This window comes from Poecilia reticulata, chromosome 17 (genome assembly GCF_904066995.2).
Source record: "Poecilia reticulata chromosome 17, P_reticulata-male-v2, whole genome shotgun sequence".
Lineage (NCBI taxonomy): Eukaryota > Metazoa > Chordata > Actinopteri > Cyprinodontiformes > Poeciliidae > Poecilia > Poecilia reticulata.
The window spans coordinates 1524359-1542733 of NC_088846.1; the positions used below are offsets into that span (position 1 = coordinate 1524359).

The following is an 18375-nucleotide window of genomic DNA, read 5'->3' on the forward strand; positions in this document are numbered from 1 at the left end:
ATGCAGTTGTCTCATCACTAACACCACTTGTTTTCACATTTTCGATGTAGGAATCATTCAGCAAATGAATTAATCTGTTTATTGATTACAGAACTTCATCATCAGAAAACAAGTTGTCTTCATTTGTGTCATAGGTTATTTTCACCAGCTGATAGCTGATCACAGCAGTGTTAATTGTCTTTAGCATCATGCTTCGAAGGCATGGAATGATGCAACTTGTGAACAGGCAAAAAAGAATCATAACACCCAGAATAGGTGTTCCAAGTTTCAACAGTAAATTCCACCATGTCCAGAAGTGAACCAAGAAAAAAAGTCAAAAGGATGAGATCCTTGCTTTCTACTTTCCGCATAATGTTTAAGTTCCTCCAGGTCATGTAGAGCGTCAGAAATAGTTCCACTAGTTCCTGTTTCGTCAGGAATAAATGTACAGCATGCTGGGCCAATGATTTTATAGACACCTCCCTGAGAGGCTTTGAGGGAGTCCAGTACAACACGGTTTTGCAGAACCATGTTTCTCAGTTCAGTCAGCTCTCTCACGGTGCCGTTGGCCAGCTGGTGTGTGCTGTTGATGAGTCGCAGTAATCCATATCTGTTGATCTCAACATGGTCCTGAATCTCACCTACTCCGACCCATGGAAACATGCCTCGCATAAATTTTTCTCCTCTGCCCCAAATCTTGAACTCCCAAGGAACTCCAGTGTCTGTAGTGAGGCCTCCCCAGCGTTTGACCTCTGGCATAACTGCATGCTTGGAGCGGGCAGCTAGAACGTGTTGTCCTTTCCTGATGAATGCAATCGGGCTGATTAAGGGGACCAAAGCACACAGTCCTCCCCAATATCGCGGCAAGACCATGTAAGCTCCATTTCCACACACGAAGTACCAGTCTGCCATCACCTGTGAACCATAGTCTCCTGGTACTATGGCGCTGCACAGTGTTGTTTCCTGTTGTCCTCTTGTCCAATGGGTGATGTTGAAACTCCTCTCCTGAAGCACGTTGTCACAGTCTGGGTTGCCCTTCCAGACTTTGCAACCTGGGGTCGCCCTCTGACCCCTGCAGGCAATGCAGTTGATGTTATCCGATGTCGTTTCGCAGTATGTGTAAACTTTGCTACACAAATTCCAAGGTAACATCCCAAGAGATGTTACCTCTTGGGATAACATCTTAAGAGGTAACGCAGCTCCTCAGAGACCCGGGTTTAGCTCCTGCTAAAGAAATGGTCTCTGGTATTTTCCATGTGGTTAGTGGAAATGGTGAAAACGGACGTACGTCAGCATTAAAGGAACAGTTCATAGATCCACACATAGCAGTTCACCTCCTTCTCCTCGTGAGCAGTCCTGTTCATCAGCTGCCACCACAGGTTGGTGCTGTAGTCATGTGGGTGGAAAGTGATGTCACTTCCTCCTCCAAACATCAGACATGCTGCAGTCACAGCACAGTAGAAGATCCATCTGGCATATGGAGTCCCCATTGCTGCTCGGCGCGCAGAGATGTCAAAACCCCCAAACTAAAGACGGGGGAATCTTAAGCGTTTCTTCACCAGGTTTGAGACAAGCTACCCTAAAAAAAATAGCCCCCCTTTGAAGTCCGCCCTTCCTCCCTCCGCCTACTTAGGGGTCCAACACTCCCTGCAGCTTGCAGTGACTGAGATGTATCCAGCTGGGTCTTTCAGCAATCTTTACAGCTGTTGGTGTTGTCATCAGCACCTGGAACGGTCCTTCCCACCGTGGACTCGCCCAGTTCTTTCATTTGATGACTTTAACGTAGACCCAGTCTCCTGGCTCAATGGGAGCGGCCTCCTGCCAAGGAAGGGAATCAGAAGGCAGTAAATTTGTACTGGACACTTCCTTCAGTGTAAGAGTTCTGATCATATAATCTGCTAATGTTTGTACTTCATCTGCTTTCTGCAAGTCTGGAGCAAACAGAGGCAATCTGTAAGCTCTACCATGAATTATTTCAAAAGCATGCTTTGCTGGAACTATTTCAACTCATTTAGAAAAAGCATCAATCACCATCTAACAGTATTTGTTAATTCAAAAGTTCATAATAACAAAAAATTATGTAAGAATTTAGTAGTTATATAGTATTACCTCACCATTTTCCCTTTCCCCCCCCTTTTTACACATGGCATTGCCCATGTGTTACAATCACTTTAGCTTCACATAAAGTCTTTGGGAGGATTAATAGTTAATTCAGGTGAACTCACAAGTTTATTGCTTTTAGAAGATCTTTAGCAAACAAGTCCTTTAATTACAGGTTTACCTTTTTTTTTATGTGTACAGTACTACCAGGAAATCTGGACAGCATGTACTTTTCATCCCTGTCGGGGTCCTCAGCAAGTGAGGAATTACAACAACACTTATTTTCCATTATTTCAGTACCCTGCAATTTAGCTTACAATGGCTTGATATTTTGTGCTTTTTCTTCAAAGAGAGTGCTCTAAGTGAGCGCTTGTGTCTCCTGAAGAACAGTCTTCTAGGCCAGACTAGTTCTGGTCCGGTTCTTCACCTAGGATTCTAATTCCAAGGACAGAAAGTTTTACTCTCAAAGAAATCAAGCACCATTCACACATACACACACACGCACACACATCAACAAAGCAGCAGCAGCAAAACAGCAATGTCAGCACAGTAATGACAAAACAGCAAATTCAAACTTCCTATCCGCCCGAGGATTTACCCTTATGGGGTCTCCTCAATCAGAGAGGGGCTCTAGCAACACCTCTTCTTTCCTGAGAACTTTACAGATTTTTAGTCAAAACGCAGTTTAACAAGGATTCTTAAACCTCAGAGTTTTAGTTAAAACGCTGTTTAACAAGGATTCTCAAACCTCTAGATATAGTCATTTTAAAATTCACCTACGTTTCTGTAGCTGTCAGGTTGTCCAGTCGGATCTCGTCACCCCGCCGTTGGCAGACAAAGTCGGACGTACGTCGTCGGCCCAGCGAAGAATTTACTTCCTGGGTCTTTCTTTCCAGGTCCAAATGATTTCTGGCCATGCATGGATTCAGCGCGTCTTCCTCTGCCTGACAGCGGTCGGTATGAGAGATCCCGGGTTTTGGCACCAAATGATAGGTATTTTTCTCGAACCTTCAATAAAAGAACTACAGACAACGTATATGAATTTTATGACCAAGCTTTTGCAAAAGGAGAAGACTCAGCAAACTGCTCCTCCAAGCCGTTCACTGAGCGTTCTGAAGACCTTTGGTTACAGCTTGTCTTTTATTATCAAGCAGAGACAGGGAGGATAGGTAAAGAAGACAGCAGAGATCATTTATGACTGCTCACAGGCAGTTTCTAAAATAGGGAGTATTCCGGTTGATAAGAAGGCACACAGGCAGAAGGGGCCTCCAGGTCACACAGAAGAAAGAGAACACTTTAAACTGAACATTAGACTGAATATGAACTAAAGTAATAACAAACTGATAATACCAAAAAATCTCTAACACGGATCGTTCTCTTTCCTGACCAATAGTAGAAGAGCTGGACTTAGAAGGCAGCCCACCTCATTAACATAAAGATGCAGCAGAAATACAGCGAGTCAATAAAACAGCAAACGGAAAAACAACGAGCAGAAAAGGGAGAAGCAAAAAAATCAAAGCAAAATATATTTTTTTCTTGACGGAAACTCATGTGTAAGGGGAAATGAAAAAGAAAGTACGTATATATTTATGCTTTTATTTCTTATCAAAATATATATTTATTCTTTTATTTATATATTTCTACTTTTATTTTTATATTTATTCTTTTATTTATTATTATGCTGGATATATATTTATTCTTTTATTGATATGTTTATTATTTTATTTATATGTCGGATATATATTTATAATTTTATTGATATATTTATTCTTTTATTTATTATTATGTCAGTTTTGGTCCTAAATTCTTTTGTGTCATGCATGCTCTTTAATGGTCGTCTTACCGTGACTTACAGAAATCAGTTAGTATTACTAAGGTCCTAAGAAAACGCACTAATGACTTATATTTAGGAAGTAACAATTACTGGTGAAAAACACAAGGTATTTATTGCTTTTTACAGAATTACTTTAGTTAGAGTTGAGCTCAGGGCCGGCCCAAAGCACAAGCAAACCAGGCAGTCGCTTCCGAGGCCACTAGGGCTGAAGTGGAACAGATTTTTTATTCTTTTTTTTTAGTAATGATTTCTATGTGATAATATTGCTTAATTACTGACTGAATTGCTTCCTCAGTATGTAATCATATTCTGCCCACTGTATTGCTGGGTTTCAGTCACGTGAACCAGATTACAAATTCAGATGGAGGTCCAGAAGTGGATTTCTCTGATTCAAAACAGAGCAAAATGGATCACAGCGAGTACACTATCCATCCATCCATCCATCCATCCATTTTCTTGCACCCTTTTTCCCTCAGTGGGGTCGGGAGGGGTGCTGGTGCCCATCTCCAGCCAACGTTTCGGGCGAGAGGCGGGGTACACCCTGGACAGGTCGCCAGTCTGTGGCAGGGCAACACAGAGACACACAGGACACACAACCATACACACACACACTCACACCTAGGGGCAATTTGGAGAGGCCAATTAACCTGACAGTCATGTTTTTGGACTGTGGGAGGAAACCGGAGTACCCAGAGAAAACCCACCCACGCACAGGGAGAACATGAAAACTCCATGCAGAAAGACCCCATGCCGGGAATCGAACCCAGAACCTTCTTGCTGCAAGGCAACAGCTCTACCAACTGCGCCACTGTGCAGCCCAGCGAGTACACTAATGCCCTAAATAGGCTGGAACTGACGAGGCATCTAGAAAAAAATAAGTGTATTAGGATATGATCCGTATGATCTCGGAAAAAAAAAAAAATTGTCATATAATCTTGAGGATTTACCCGGTGTCAAGGCGATCCAAATAACTAACTGGTGCAGCAGAGTTCATATTATACAATGAGCCAAATGAAAGTTTTCAAAAGCCTGGAGAATACAATCATTTAGTTTCAGGTTGGATCAAAAAAAGCATTAAATGACTGTCAACTTGTTTCTGCAGGGTGAGTAGTTTGTTGTGCTATTTTAAGTAATTAATAAATTATACAGATGCCATCACTAACAAATTAACCCATGCTTTTTCTATGCGCTTGGATTTCCTAGTAAATAAATTACTAAATATGTCAGAGTTTTATGTTAATATTGAGATGTTGTAGGACACTGGATTAAGGTTCAATGTAGGTCAACCATTCACAGCGATCTACAGAAATCACATGTTCGTAAAAATGCATGTGCCTCAGCTATGCAGTTTAGTAGAACAATTTCACACTGATTTTTAGTCAATGGGGCATACGATATAGAAGCTATTGAAGAAAATATTATATTATTTAATATTAAAATTATTTGAAATATTGAATATGACTTGACATTTTAATAGAGGGTAGTGTGTCTCATGTAAAAGCATGAATTACCATTTTTTGTGTCAATTGGTCACAGGGTAAGGCATTTATTAACATTTGTTTGAAAGGAATCTTTGGTTCAGAAATTTGTTGACAGTCCCTAAGTGAACCTCGAGCTCTTGAGGAGGGAGCTGGAGAACAACTGGCCGAAATTAGCGTTCATAAATCGGATCAATCTTGAACTAAACGCCGCTTGCTCTTTGGATATTGGAATATCCAATATCCAACTCGAAACTAACTTGTCTGAGATCGGTAACACAATAAAAACACCAGGATAAAGTTTATTTTGGTCTGTGGCTGGTAAAGATGGCACCGAGCGACTGCGCGAGACGTAAACGCCTCACAACATCTGACGCAGTGACGTTGGTTCCAAAGCTCTATTGGCCAATAGCAGGAGCTGAACATAGAAGGCAGCTCTCCTCATTAACATAACAATGCAGCAGAAAAAGGAGAGGAGGCAATGACAAAAGAAGGACTTGTATAAGAAAAAGACAAAACAAAATATCTACTTTTCTTGACAAAAATGCATGTTTAGGGAAAATAAAAAAGAAAATATATAAATTTCTTGACGAAAACACACGTGTAAGAAAAAGTAAAATTAATAAACATTTTTTGATGACAGTACATGTATAAAGGAAAGGACAAACAAAACAAACATATCTTGACAACAACAAATGTGTAAGGACAAGGAAAAACTAAATATATATTTATGCTATTATTTCTTGTCAGTTTTGTTCCTCCACATGTTGCTGGTGGGAGAGACCTTTCAGTAAACTAAAACTAATAAAAAAAATATAAGCAACCTATTTGCATAGTGTATGCGGACTGTTGCATGTAAAATTCGCTAGTAAATATTGTGCTAGTATCAGTATTTGGTCTCGGACATTGAGGACTCAGGATTTTATTTCAAGACCAGTCAAGATCACATATTACTATATCATAATTCCACCTGCTCTGTTTTCCTCCTCAGATCTCACCTCTACAATCAAGCTCATCTGGTCCACCTGCATGCTGCTGCGCTGCAATGCTGTCAGGCTCATGTCATCCACCTGTTCACCAGCAGATATTTTCAGCTCTCAGATAAACAGAAGGTGCCGGATTTTTGAAAACCCATGTGTGAGTATGTGAGTATAAGGGTTAGGGTTAGTGCTTCCTTCTTTGCCTGACCATGACCATGACCATGACCACAATCACGTTTTGTCTTTGGATTTCCCTGTCTTGCCTGGCCCATGTTGGATATTAATTTCTGTTATCTGGACTCGACTTTATTTCTGCCTCTCAACTAGTGATGGTAAAATGAAGCTTCATTTAACACTGAGGCATTCCATCTAATTTTTTTTACCTGTGCCGATGCGGTGCTTCATTTATTCTACGTCAAGTGGATATATATATATAATGGGCAATGTGAAAACAACATAAAAGCCCTACAATGAATAAAAAAGTAAATGTTTGTGATTCTGATTATAGTTTGTATCTGTTTATATGAAACTGTCTGAATCAAAAAGAAAACTGGAAACAAATGGGGGAGAGAGTTATGTTTGGTTTGTTTCTCTAAACAAGCTACGTCACTAGGGACAAAATTCATTATTTATTGCTTAAAAATAAAAACTTTAACTATGCTTGGATTTAGGTAGTTTGTCTGTTTTGAGATAATTCTGTCTGCTACAGAAAATACCCATGCTCACAGAACGTGATTGAAGCAAAAAAATAAAAATAAAAATCTGCATCAGCAGGCTGAAAAATGTTTCTAATTATTATCTCTTGGTGTCCATTATGGATGCCTGCATTAGGGTCTCAGTCCTTAACAAACGTGACAGTAAAAGGCTCACACTGGGTTACTTTTCATAACCTGGTAAAACCAGCCCCTTGTTCTACGCTTTTAATCCAAAGGGTCTGGACCCTCGGCTGTTGAGAACCATTGCTTGCTAAAAGCAAGTTTGAAATGACTGGATCGGATTATACCCAATCGCCAATGTTTTGCTGTGATGTATGTGTGAGCGGGCCGCATTCACTTGGAGCGGCGCCGCTCCAAGTGAATGCGGCCCGCTCACACTCCGTCCACTTGTTGGCCCCCGGCTGACTTCCCAAAAACTCCAGCACTGCTCGCTCTTCGGCGTATCACGATCCTTTCCAGCCAGACCCGGAGGCGCGGGCAGAGGTCCTCCTCCTCTCCGATTCTCTGCGCTGAGCCGTCAATCCGCCTCTCGGTACCCTGTGCCCGGGGTGCAAATCCTGTCCGTCACTCGGTCTGCATCAGTCTCCCTTCATCTCCTCTCTCCAGGCTTCTTTTATTATGGCTTCAATCAGCCTGTTGGTGCACTGATCACGGGCCACAATCAGTGGGCTCCGCCTCCTTAAAGGGCTACCTACAGCTTGGTGCATTCGGGTGTTAAAGGGGGAAAACAGAAAAAACAATCCAAAACATGCAAAGCACCACAAGCGAGAAAAACAAGCAAAACAAAAAAAGAAAACAAACAATCACATTTTCCCCTGTGCAACATATGTAATCATCTAACTTGTCAGATTTCTGACTGCTTGACACAGCTGAAACATTATACAACTCTTTACCTTAGCTTCATCGTCCAGCTGAAGTCATTATCAGCACAAGTATAACAAACATGTTTTTTAATTAGGAAAAGGTGTTCTGCTAACATCACTAAGGTGTTCGGCTTATTTCAGCTTTTATTATCACAGACCTCAATAAAGATTTGGCTTATGAAGTCATCTCTCTAGTTTGTGTGTTTGCATAATGTGTACGAGTGTGTGTCTGTGTCCTTGCATTTGATACATTGTCACTTTCTAGACATACATTGTGGGGATCAACTGGTCCTTCTGGGGCCCAAGGTTTAGGTTTAGAACTAAGGTGTGAATTGAATGGAAGTTAATTCAAAGTGCTTGTAAAGATAGAAAGACATACTTTTTGTGCGTGTGTGTGAGTGGAGGGGTGTTTATTTGTCTGTGTGTATATGGTTCTTCAGTGAACAGTAAAGCTAGAATGGAGAAGGCACATGCACCCCAGGTGCAGAACATTTTATGTGCATATTCTGAAACAAGTAGAAGCAAAGCACATTTGAAAATGGTGGTAAAACCTTTGAGTCCTCAAGTTGAGAAAGTCAGAGACTGCCTTTCATATTTGATTTCCTAAGAGTATTTTAATTCATACAATGCAGAAAGTAGGTTAAAAAAATAAACTAAAAAAAACCCAAAATTTTTATATATATATATATATATATATATATATATTAAAGGGACAAGAGTGTACAGGAAATGGATGAATGGATATATATATATATATATATATATATATATATATATATATATATATATATTGAAACAGGCTGTTTGCTAAAACATTTTGGACCAAAATGATGATTAGAGATTAGAGAGATGTGCTGGACAGCATGACTGGGGAGATGAGAACATTCAGGTGGGTGGCAGTGCTAAAGGGCAGTAGGAATAGTGGAAATTAGAAAATTACGTGCCATTTTCCTCTATTAGAGGTTTTGGAGATGAGATAAGGTAAAGACAATAAAGGACATAGATGAGGTGTGATAGCCTCAGAATGATAGCAGATATCAAAAACAATTTAGTTATGTAACAAATAATGTTACAGTCAAGAAATAGGACAGGGAAGTCTTAATTCAATTCACATACGGTAGACAGGCCTATGGAAACAAAATCTGGGTTCCGGAGCTGGGAGACCAGATCACTGGGGTCTCCTCATGTGTTCTCCAGTGACAGGTCTGTTCTTGAAAATGCCTCCCTGTATTTTGTCTTCGTGCTTTGTCTTTGTCTCAGGTAATTATGTCTTGGTTTGTGGTTTCGGATGACTATGATGAGCTGTGTGATTTTATGCATTTTGACTGTTTGAATAAATTCCGAATGATTATTAAAGTTAGTAGCAGCTCCCCAGCACTTGAATTAATTTGCGCGGTCTCAACGGGTGATTTTCAAGGTTTGTTTATTTTCTTTGATGCGGATCATCAGTTACCACACCCATCTCAGTCATCTCAATCACCTTGATTACCATAGTCACCGTGAAAACTAAAAACATATACAAATATTAGAATATAAACAAACTTACAACACAAACAACAAAATAAAACGTACCTCGCTGCTTTCACCGGGGAACACCAAGTGTTGATTGTGCCAAGCACATCTTTGACAGTTCAAGTCATTCATTGGTACAATGATTTGCCAGCTTTTATAGGGCCTGCCCTCATTAGCTATGGCAACCCGTGAGGTACATACAAACAAACAAAAAAAACTTTACAAAGTGCAAATACAATTAAACAAAACAAAATACAAACCACCAACAGTGCTAATCAAAACAAACAAATATCATTAAACAATCTGCAACATCCTTAATTTAGAAAATTCACTTTAAAGAATTTGCGCAACTTATTTTAATAGCTCACTATCCATGACAAAGTTGAACAGTGATCGTTGTGTAATCTTTGTGGTTTTGCTGATGCAAAACCACAAAGATTACACAATCTTTGTGGTTCATCATGGACTCAGGAAATGAGAGAAGACGACGCGAGCATAAAGTTTTAACCATTTATTCTCTGAATAGATATATGTTCATATTTCTACCCATATATATAGTGCCCAACGAGTAGATGTCAGTCGAAGCTTAAGTTAGCTTCCGAATGTAGCTTCTAGCTCAGAAAATAGCTAAACGATTACACTTACTTTTTCACCATCTTGAGCATTTTCAATGTGTTGTATTTTAAAATCTACAACACAGACATTTCAAACCTAACTAGATTATTCTGCACTAATAGCAGAATAAATAAAACATTTGTGAAACCTTCTTTTTGATTTGGGAATTTGTAAAATGTCAGTGATAACTTTCAGAACGTTTTTTTGCACCTGGAACGCATTAGATCTGAATTATCGAATTGGCATTATTTGTTATGTTATCTCTCTGTTTTATTTCTTTTTTATCTTTATTATAGCTGGAGTTGGACTGGAGTTCTGATTGGTGGCTTTCTGGAAGGAGAGATCGACTGAGCTAATGCTGCCAACAACTTTTCCGTCTCCCGCTATTAACTTTTCTGCTTTTCTTTATATAGAAAGTATTCCTATCTGTAGCTCCGTTTCCATTTTCTATATTTGCTGTGTTTTTACCTTAATACTTACCTGGTCAGTTGAAGTGGCAATGTACATCCTCTTGATTACTGACAAATGTGTCAGAACCACATGGACTGAGGTTGGTTATGTCAGATCAATCTGAATCTTTATTTCTTATTAAAATGACTTGTAATATTAAGAAATTGTTGCAAAATTGCAACTTTGTAACGAGGGTTAGGGTAAATTGAAAAGACAGGGTCGACCAGCATATAAATCAGTGTTTCTCAACCTTTTTTGGGCCAGCGCAGCCCCCAGCCTTTATCCAGGTCCCTCACTGCCCCAAACCAAAAAATTTGTAGGCGACTTTGCACTGATTATTATTTTATTATTAATATTACTATCAATTTGTAGATGTTTTGATTTTTATGCTTGTTTCTGTATTTATTATCAAAAATAATTTCCCAGAAAACAAAAAAGCCATAGGAATAGAAATTATTTTCACAGGTGTGTAAGAAAAATGCAATGAATTAAAATTCAACTTAAAATCTGTAGGCCTAACTGCAGCCAGAGTGGAAAAAATGTAAAACAATGCCAGTTTAAACTTTGAACTATTTGCAAAACGACTGAGCTCTGCAACATTAAAACATGGATAGAACTGTAACTACATTAATCATAACTCTTCTTCTCTTCAGTGTTTGTCAGTTTCTGGTGGTGCAGCTCTGTGCTGCCTTCAGGAGAATGGGACATCAGAGTATCATCCATAAAACTTCACCCTCATGGCACTTATTGTTCAAACCAGAGCTTTCAGTGGAAAAACAAAAGTTCCAGGTCCTTTTAATGCCATACAAATATGAGACAGAAACATGCATTATATCTTTATATAGACCTGTCTATTGATTATAGATTAATAGTTTTATTGGACAGAAATTACAAAGAACAAATCTGGTTCTTAATCAAATCCTAATGAGTCAAATTGAAAGTGTCATGGAGTCATCAGCCTCATGACATTAACACTGACATGAAAAATAATATTGAAGAAATAAATATATCAAATCTAATTAAAAACATAAATAAGTGATCAGTTCTTTACTGTTATGGTCTGTGAGATATATTTATTCTCAGTACTAGATGTGGTCTCAACAAACCCATGACACTTCAACAATATTATTTTACCTTTTATCTGGACATGGTGTTATTCTTGCCATACAGTCTCTGTATTAATTATTGCTCGAAAGGTCTTGCCATACCAGTTTATTCCTCTGTATTTACTTTAGGTTCTTAAGTCTTGCATTTTGTTCTTAATTCATTTCCATTTAGTTTCCTTTGATTAGTATTATCCTCTCTTGGTTTATTGCTATGTCCACTTTAGTTTCTTTCCTGTTGCTAGATTTATTTGATCATTTATCCATTATAAGACAAATAATATAAGACGAATAATCTTCACTCATCACCTGCTGCGCCGCCTAATCGTCATGTGTTTCACATCATGTGTTGATTTTTAACTGTTCAGCGTCGGATTCTCTGTTTTTATGCCATAATTCACATCTAGTTTGTCGCTCCGTTTTATGTCCCGCTTCTCCTGTTTCAGAGTTTTGCGCAATGTGCGCATCTTTTTTTTTAAGCCCGGTGCAGGGCGGTTGGGAAGCGTATCGATGGGGAAAAGGCAGACTGACATAAACCTTTTATAACAACGGAGACAATTTCTGCATTCTGATTATTGAAATTTAAAAGTGCTGTGTTGTTCTATCACCCCGTTTCATACCGGACCACTGCTCAAAAAAATAAAGGGAACACTCAAATAACACATCCTAGATCTGAATGAATGAAATATTCTCATTGAATACTTTGTTCTGTACAAAGTTGAATGTGCTGACAACAAAATCACACAAAAATCATCAATGGAAATCAAATTTATTAACCAATGGAGGCCTGGATTTGGAGCCACACACAAAATTAAAGTGAAAAAACACACTACAGGCTGATCCAACTTTAATGCAATGTCCTTAAAACAAGTCAAAATGAGGCTCACGTGCCTCCACGTGCCTGTATGACCTCCCTACAATGCCTGGGGATGCTCCTGATGAGGTGGCGGATGGTCTCCTGAGGGATCTCCTCCCAGACCTGGACTAAAGCATCCGCCAACTCCTGGACAGTGTGGTGCAACGTGACGTTGGTGGATGGAGCGAGACTTGATGTCCCAGATGTGCTCAATCGAATTCGGGTCTGGGGAACGGGCGGGCCAGTACATAGCTTCAATGCCTTCATCTTGCAGGAACTGCTGACACACTCCAGCCACATGAGGTCTAGCATTGTCCTGCATTAGGAGGAACCCAGGGCCAACCGCACCAGCATATGGTCTCACAAGGGGTCTGAGGATCTCATCTCGGTACCTAATGGCTGTCAGGCTACCTCTGGTGAGCACATGGAGGGCTGTGCGGCCCTCCAAAGAAATGCCACTAAAATAACAAACTTGTGTCACTGTCCAAATATTTCTGGCTCTAACTGTAAATTTCCGGATTTCAATGTCCACACACAAATGCAAAAAAAGAGAATTTGTAAGTCTTACCTTTGGCCAGAGGCTTTAACAATAATTTGTAGTAATTTTAAACAGTTTACATGTAGATGAAAGGCCAAATTGCATGTGGACAAGGTCTTAAAACCAAGAACTTGTAGCAGTACATTGTTTTCAATAAATGTTTAATCCTCTTCTGTTTTCTGTAACTGCTGCTGCTGTTAAGACTCATTTCCTATCGCGACAGAACAATCTGACCATCGAGACTGCAGTACAATAATGGACCCACTCCACAGAAGAAATAATTCTGAGTCTGGATACCTAACATCAGTATCCAATTATCTAACCATCTGCTCTCCCCACAGTTTGTTCAATATCTTTCAGTTTGTTGATAGAGCTGCAGCACCTGCTGATTGCATACATTTTCTGAAACTGCGCAAGCGGCAAACTGCAGTCTGTGGTTTCTCCGTCATTAGCTTATTTAGCAGTGAGTCTGTGACCTTCATCCTGGCTCTGACTGGTTATTTTTGGTCAGGAGTGTTGCAAATCACAATAACAGCTCAGATAGGAGATGGAAGAAATTTATCTTTTTACAGATTAACTGTCATGATATGGTCACAGTTTTACCAAATATGTAAAAATGGATACTTTTTCTTAATAAAAGTTGCATACTGCACTGTCAAGCATGGAACCTTATCTGTTCCGTTAGATCAAAAACCAAGGTGTTTTGTCCATGCTTCCATTTTCTTATCTGTCTTTTTTAATCTGTTTTAGTATGCTGCATTAAAGCGTATTAAAATAAGGGAACTTAAATATAATATATTGTACTTCTTGATTGCATTTCTCATAACAGAATTGAAATGCTCAAAACTACTTCTTCAGTCTTCAAATCAGCATGTCAATTGTGCACATAAAAAACCAATTTCTCATTTCTTTGAGCAAGTTGCTTTTGTACATCATGTAAGTGTTTGAGTATTTTTTTTTGTCTGGTGGCAGACGTGTGGTGGGGAAAGATTGTCAGCAAACATAGCTGGTTTATTAAGCCTCCAGTAACACAGCAAAGTTTAAAATTACAGCCATCGCATTAGTCCTCCTGCTACATCCAACAGCCCATTTATATTAGCGGTTCTCAACGTGGGCAGTAACGCCCCCCGTGGGGGGGGAGGCGTTCAGAGGATGGCAGGGGGCGCTATGGCAGGGGGCGCTGGTGGAAATTTTTACAAAAGGGGGGCACTGGGAGTCCTTTGGGGGGCGTTTGGTCGAAAGTAAACTTTACACCTTATATGCGCAACAATATCAGTTTAGACTTTGAGCAACTTGGTAAAACTGTATTGTGTAACATTAAATCATGCTTGGCTGCAATTGTATCGATGGCAGCTCTTCTTCTATTCAGTGTTTGTTAGCTTTTGGCGCAGCTCCGTTCTCCTGCTACTGGTAGCTTCACCGCATCAGTTCAGCGTTTGTACATATGTTTTGGTAGTTCTGTGATCATGTCAAAGCAGCAACTTATATTAAAAAGTGTTTTTTTCTGTTTGAAGGCTGCCCGCTTCCATGGAAGGCTAACAGAAAATCGCTCTTATAAACATGTAATTACTAAAATCACGATACCCTCATTTTGTATCCCTCTGAAAAATGACCCCATTTAAATAAAGAAATCCCTCCACAGGTGATGCCACCATAAAGAACGTTCATTTTATAACGTTAACACCGGCGCTGTAAGTGGTCCGGTATGAAACGGGTCTGATAGAACAACGGTACCACAGCACTTTTAAATTTCAATAATCAGAATACTGCAATTGTTTGCGTTGTTTTAAAAGGTTTATGTCAGTCTTCCTTTTCCCTGTCGATACGTTTCCCGAACGCTGCGCCATAGTCAGTTACAAAAAAACAAAAAAAAACGAGGCGCACATTGCGCAAAACTCTGAAACAAGAGAAGCGGGACATAAAACGGAGCGACGAACTAGATGTGAATTATGGCATAAAAACAGAGAATCTGACGCTGAATAGTGAAAAATCAACACATGACGTGAAACACATGACGATTAGGCGGCGCAGCAGGTGAGGAGTGAAGATTACTGATGGTCAATAAAAGATAAAATAAATCTAGCAACAGCAAAGAACCTAAAGTGGACATAGCAATAAACCAAGAGAGGATAATACTAATCAAAGAAAACTAAATGGAAATGAAAGAAGAACAAAATGCAAGAATAAACTAAGAAACTAAAGTAAATACAGAGGAATAAACTGCTATGGCAAGACCTTTCGAGCAATACTTAATACAGAGGACTGTATGGAAAGAATAAACTCTCTATTTCCAGATAAAAGGTAAAATAATATTGTTGAAGTGCCATGGGTTTGTTGAGACCATATCTAATATTGTGAATAAATATATCTTACAGACCATAACAGCAAAGAACTGATCACTTATTTATGTTTTTAATTAGATTCGATATTTTTATTTCTTCAATATTATTTTTCATGTCAGTGTTAATGTCATGAGGCTGATGACTCCATGACACTTTCAATTTGACTCATTAGGATTTGATTAAGAACCAGATTTGTTCTTTGTCATTTCTGTCCAGTAAAACTATTAATCTATAATCAATAGACAGGTTTATATAAAGATATAATCCATGTTTCTGTCTCATATTTGTATGGCATTAAAAGGATCTGGAACTTTTGTTTTTCCACTGAAAGCTCTGGTTTGACCAATAAATGCCATGAGGGTGAAGTTTTATGGATGATACTCTGATGTCCCATTCTCCTGAAGGCAGCACAGAGCTGCACCACCAGAAACTGACAAACACTAAAGAGAAGAAGAGTTATGATTAATGTAGTTACAGTTCTATCCATGTTTTAATGTTGCAGAGCTCAGTCGTTTTGCAAATAGTTCAAAGTTGTTCATCTTTTATCTGGTCATTTTGTGGAAGATTGAACAACTAGAAAATGGCACAAAATAAGAATATGTTTTCCACTCTGATTGGCTGCTGTTAGGCCTACAGATTTTAAGTTGAATGTTCATGGCATTTTTCGTAGACGCCTGTGAAAATAATTTCTATTCCCATGACTTTTTTTACTCTGGGAAATTATTTTTGATGATAAATTCAGAAACGCGCATAAAAATCAAAACATCTACAATGGTCATAGTAATATTAATGATAAAATAATGGTCAGTTCAAAGTAGCCTGCAAATTCTTTGGTGGGGGGCGATGAGGGACCTGAATAAGGGCAAGGGGGGGCGCTGGCCCAAAAAGGTTGAGAAACACTGTTTTAGCCGATCACCCTTAAACTTAACTACTTTAGACTTAACTTTATCTCTTCTCTACTTCTATGAACAACGGCTGATAACTGAAATTTAGACAAACCAGGGAAAAAGTATGAAGAATGTACTGTATCCAAAGGTCTGCGCCTGAACCGCCAATCCAACCTCTGCTTGCGTGTCAACACAAACCCGTCCTCTGCTACCAATTGTTGAGGATGGAAAATCCTAACAGATGAATCAAAATTTGTACTTACACATGGAGCATAAAATCAGCCAACAAAATCATTAAGACTTTACTTATTTTATTCACTTTCAGCGCTGAAAGGAAACGCTTTTACCATTACATTCGAGAAGAGTTTCTAAAAAAGTCTGCGCAGCGTCTGAGGAGGAGGGCAGCTGATTATATGAACTGAAGACACTCACTGAAATCACACCATGTCTCTGTGGCCTGATAAGTTTGTTTTCTGAGAAATGGGCCTTAGCATCTAACAGAATCAAAAATGTAACTATTTGCAATGGGCCTTTTGTCTAACAACATGTAACTCTTTCTCGACATTAGTTAAGCGTCTCAACACTACCTTGATTAACGATTCTCCAAAGAAATGAGTCATCACAGTGCGTTTAAAGAAATGCCCAAACAGGTGAACCTGTGTGCAGTTTGAGTGAAAGTAGGTACGCGGAGGCAGAAGCAGTGTGATTAGGTTCTGCTCCTGGCTTCATGCCTTGTGCAATACATCAAATATAAACCTGTCTGGAATTATTCTGCTCTGCCAGTGAAATGCTGAGTGCAGAAAAGATGCTTGCAGTACGTCTTATAAAAAAAAAATTAAGTAAGCTTTTTTATTTTTTTAAAATCAAAATAAAAACAGGCAACGCTTTGCCTGGTGGGTAAAATTCGGCGTATTAGTCCGGCTAATATGCTGGCCGGACTGCCAGCCTATTAGCCGGCGTATTACGGCGGACTGCCGTATTAGAAACCTGGCTGTCCGCCAGTGAAAGTTTTAACGGTGCGTTTTCTTTTCTTCCAGACATGCTCTCTTGAGTGTGAAGGTGTGATGGACACCCAGAGACTTCACATGTGCCAGGACTTTTTAACCGAGAGTGACGACAATGTTTCTGTGGATGCTGACCCCCTTCAACAGCCAAGTCAGGAAGCTGTGGATGCAATGATGACTGAGGAGGCTGTCCGTTCACCTAAACATCAAATTGATAAAAAGTATGGTGGTTTCATGAAACGTTATGGAGGTTTTATGTCTCGTCGTTCATCATCTGCCCAGAGGGCACTGAATAACCTGGAGAACAACAATGAGGAAGAGGACACTCGACTGGGAATCTTAAAGATCGTTGGTGCTACAAAAGATCATGACATTGAGGAAAGTAGGGATGAAATGGAGGCAGTGAAGAGGTATGGAGGCTTCAACCACCATAGTAAAGGGGACGTGATAAAAGGCAGTCTTTTTGAGGCAGTTTTGGGTCATGCTCTTAAAAAGCGCTACGGAGGGTTCATGAGGCGTGTGGGAAGGCCTCAATGGGTTGTGGACAACAGCAAGAAAGGTGGAGCTCCAAAAACGTCTGGGGAAAAAGAAAGTGGGCGAAAAAAGAGGTATGGGGGCTTCATGGATTAGGAGCTAAAGTGGTAACCTCTTGTTATGGAAATTTCTTCTATGTTAACATGAAGACATTGAATCAATAAAGTGACAGAAATGCACATCTTGTCATGTAGTTTATTGTCACCTCTGCCTACACAGGACTGGTATGCAAAAACATTTTGCAACTGCCTACTTTCATATCCTTTTGTACTTACACTGCAGGCACAGTTCATACATAGTTCAAAAACATAACCCTCAATCTTCTGTTCCTCAGTAAGTGAGTCAACACTCAGAGCACAAAGTTTAAAGTGTGACACCACAAACCCCCCTTTTAATTCAACAAAGAATTTACCTAAAAGAATGGAAAATCTTAAACAAAATCAATAGCAAAAATAAGTTATTAAACAATATATGCATGTCAAATGTAACAACATTTTTTTTTGATGATTTAGAGGTCATCACAGGCAATTGTTTTTGCGAGGAGTTTTCCTCTGGTTGTAGCAGACCACATTCAAGCAAAACTT

The 18375-nt window shown here is 39.4% G+C and overlaps 2 protein-coding genes across 2 annotated transcripts in view; both read left to right on the forward strand.

Moving 5' to 3' along the window:
• Nucleotides 1-18375, forward strand: part of ccr12a (chemokine (C-C motif) receptor 12a) — a 255587-nt gene that overhangs the window by 74797 nt on the left and 162415 nt on the right. The window lies entirely within an intron of this gene.
• Nucleotides 6281-17970, forward strand: LOC145548091 (proenkephalin-A-like). Its single transcript, XM_081598651.1, has 2 exons — nt 6281-6528; nt 17291-17970. Exons 1-2 carry the CDS (start codon nt 6421-6423, stop codon nt 17885-17887), a joined length of 705 nt encoding a protein of 234 aa, XP_081454777.1. The 5' UTR covers nt 6281-6420; the 3' UTR covers nt 17888-17970.

What these genes read in the sequence shown, in the direction of transcription:
- LOC145548091 (XM_081598651.1), top strand. Translation starts at nt 6,421, where the DNA reads ATGCTGCTGCGCTGCAATGCTGTCAGGCTCATGTCATCCACCTGTTCA. An exon ending in GGATTTTTGAAAACCCATGT is followed by an intron (nt 6,529 to 17,290) that starts GTGAGTATGTGA and finishes CTTTTCTTCCAG; the next exon opens with ACATGCTCTCTTGAGTGTGA.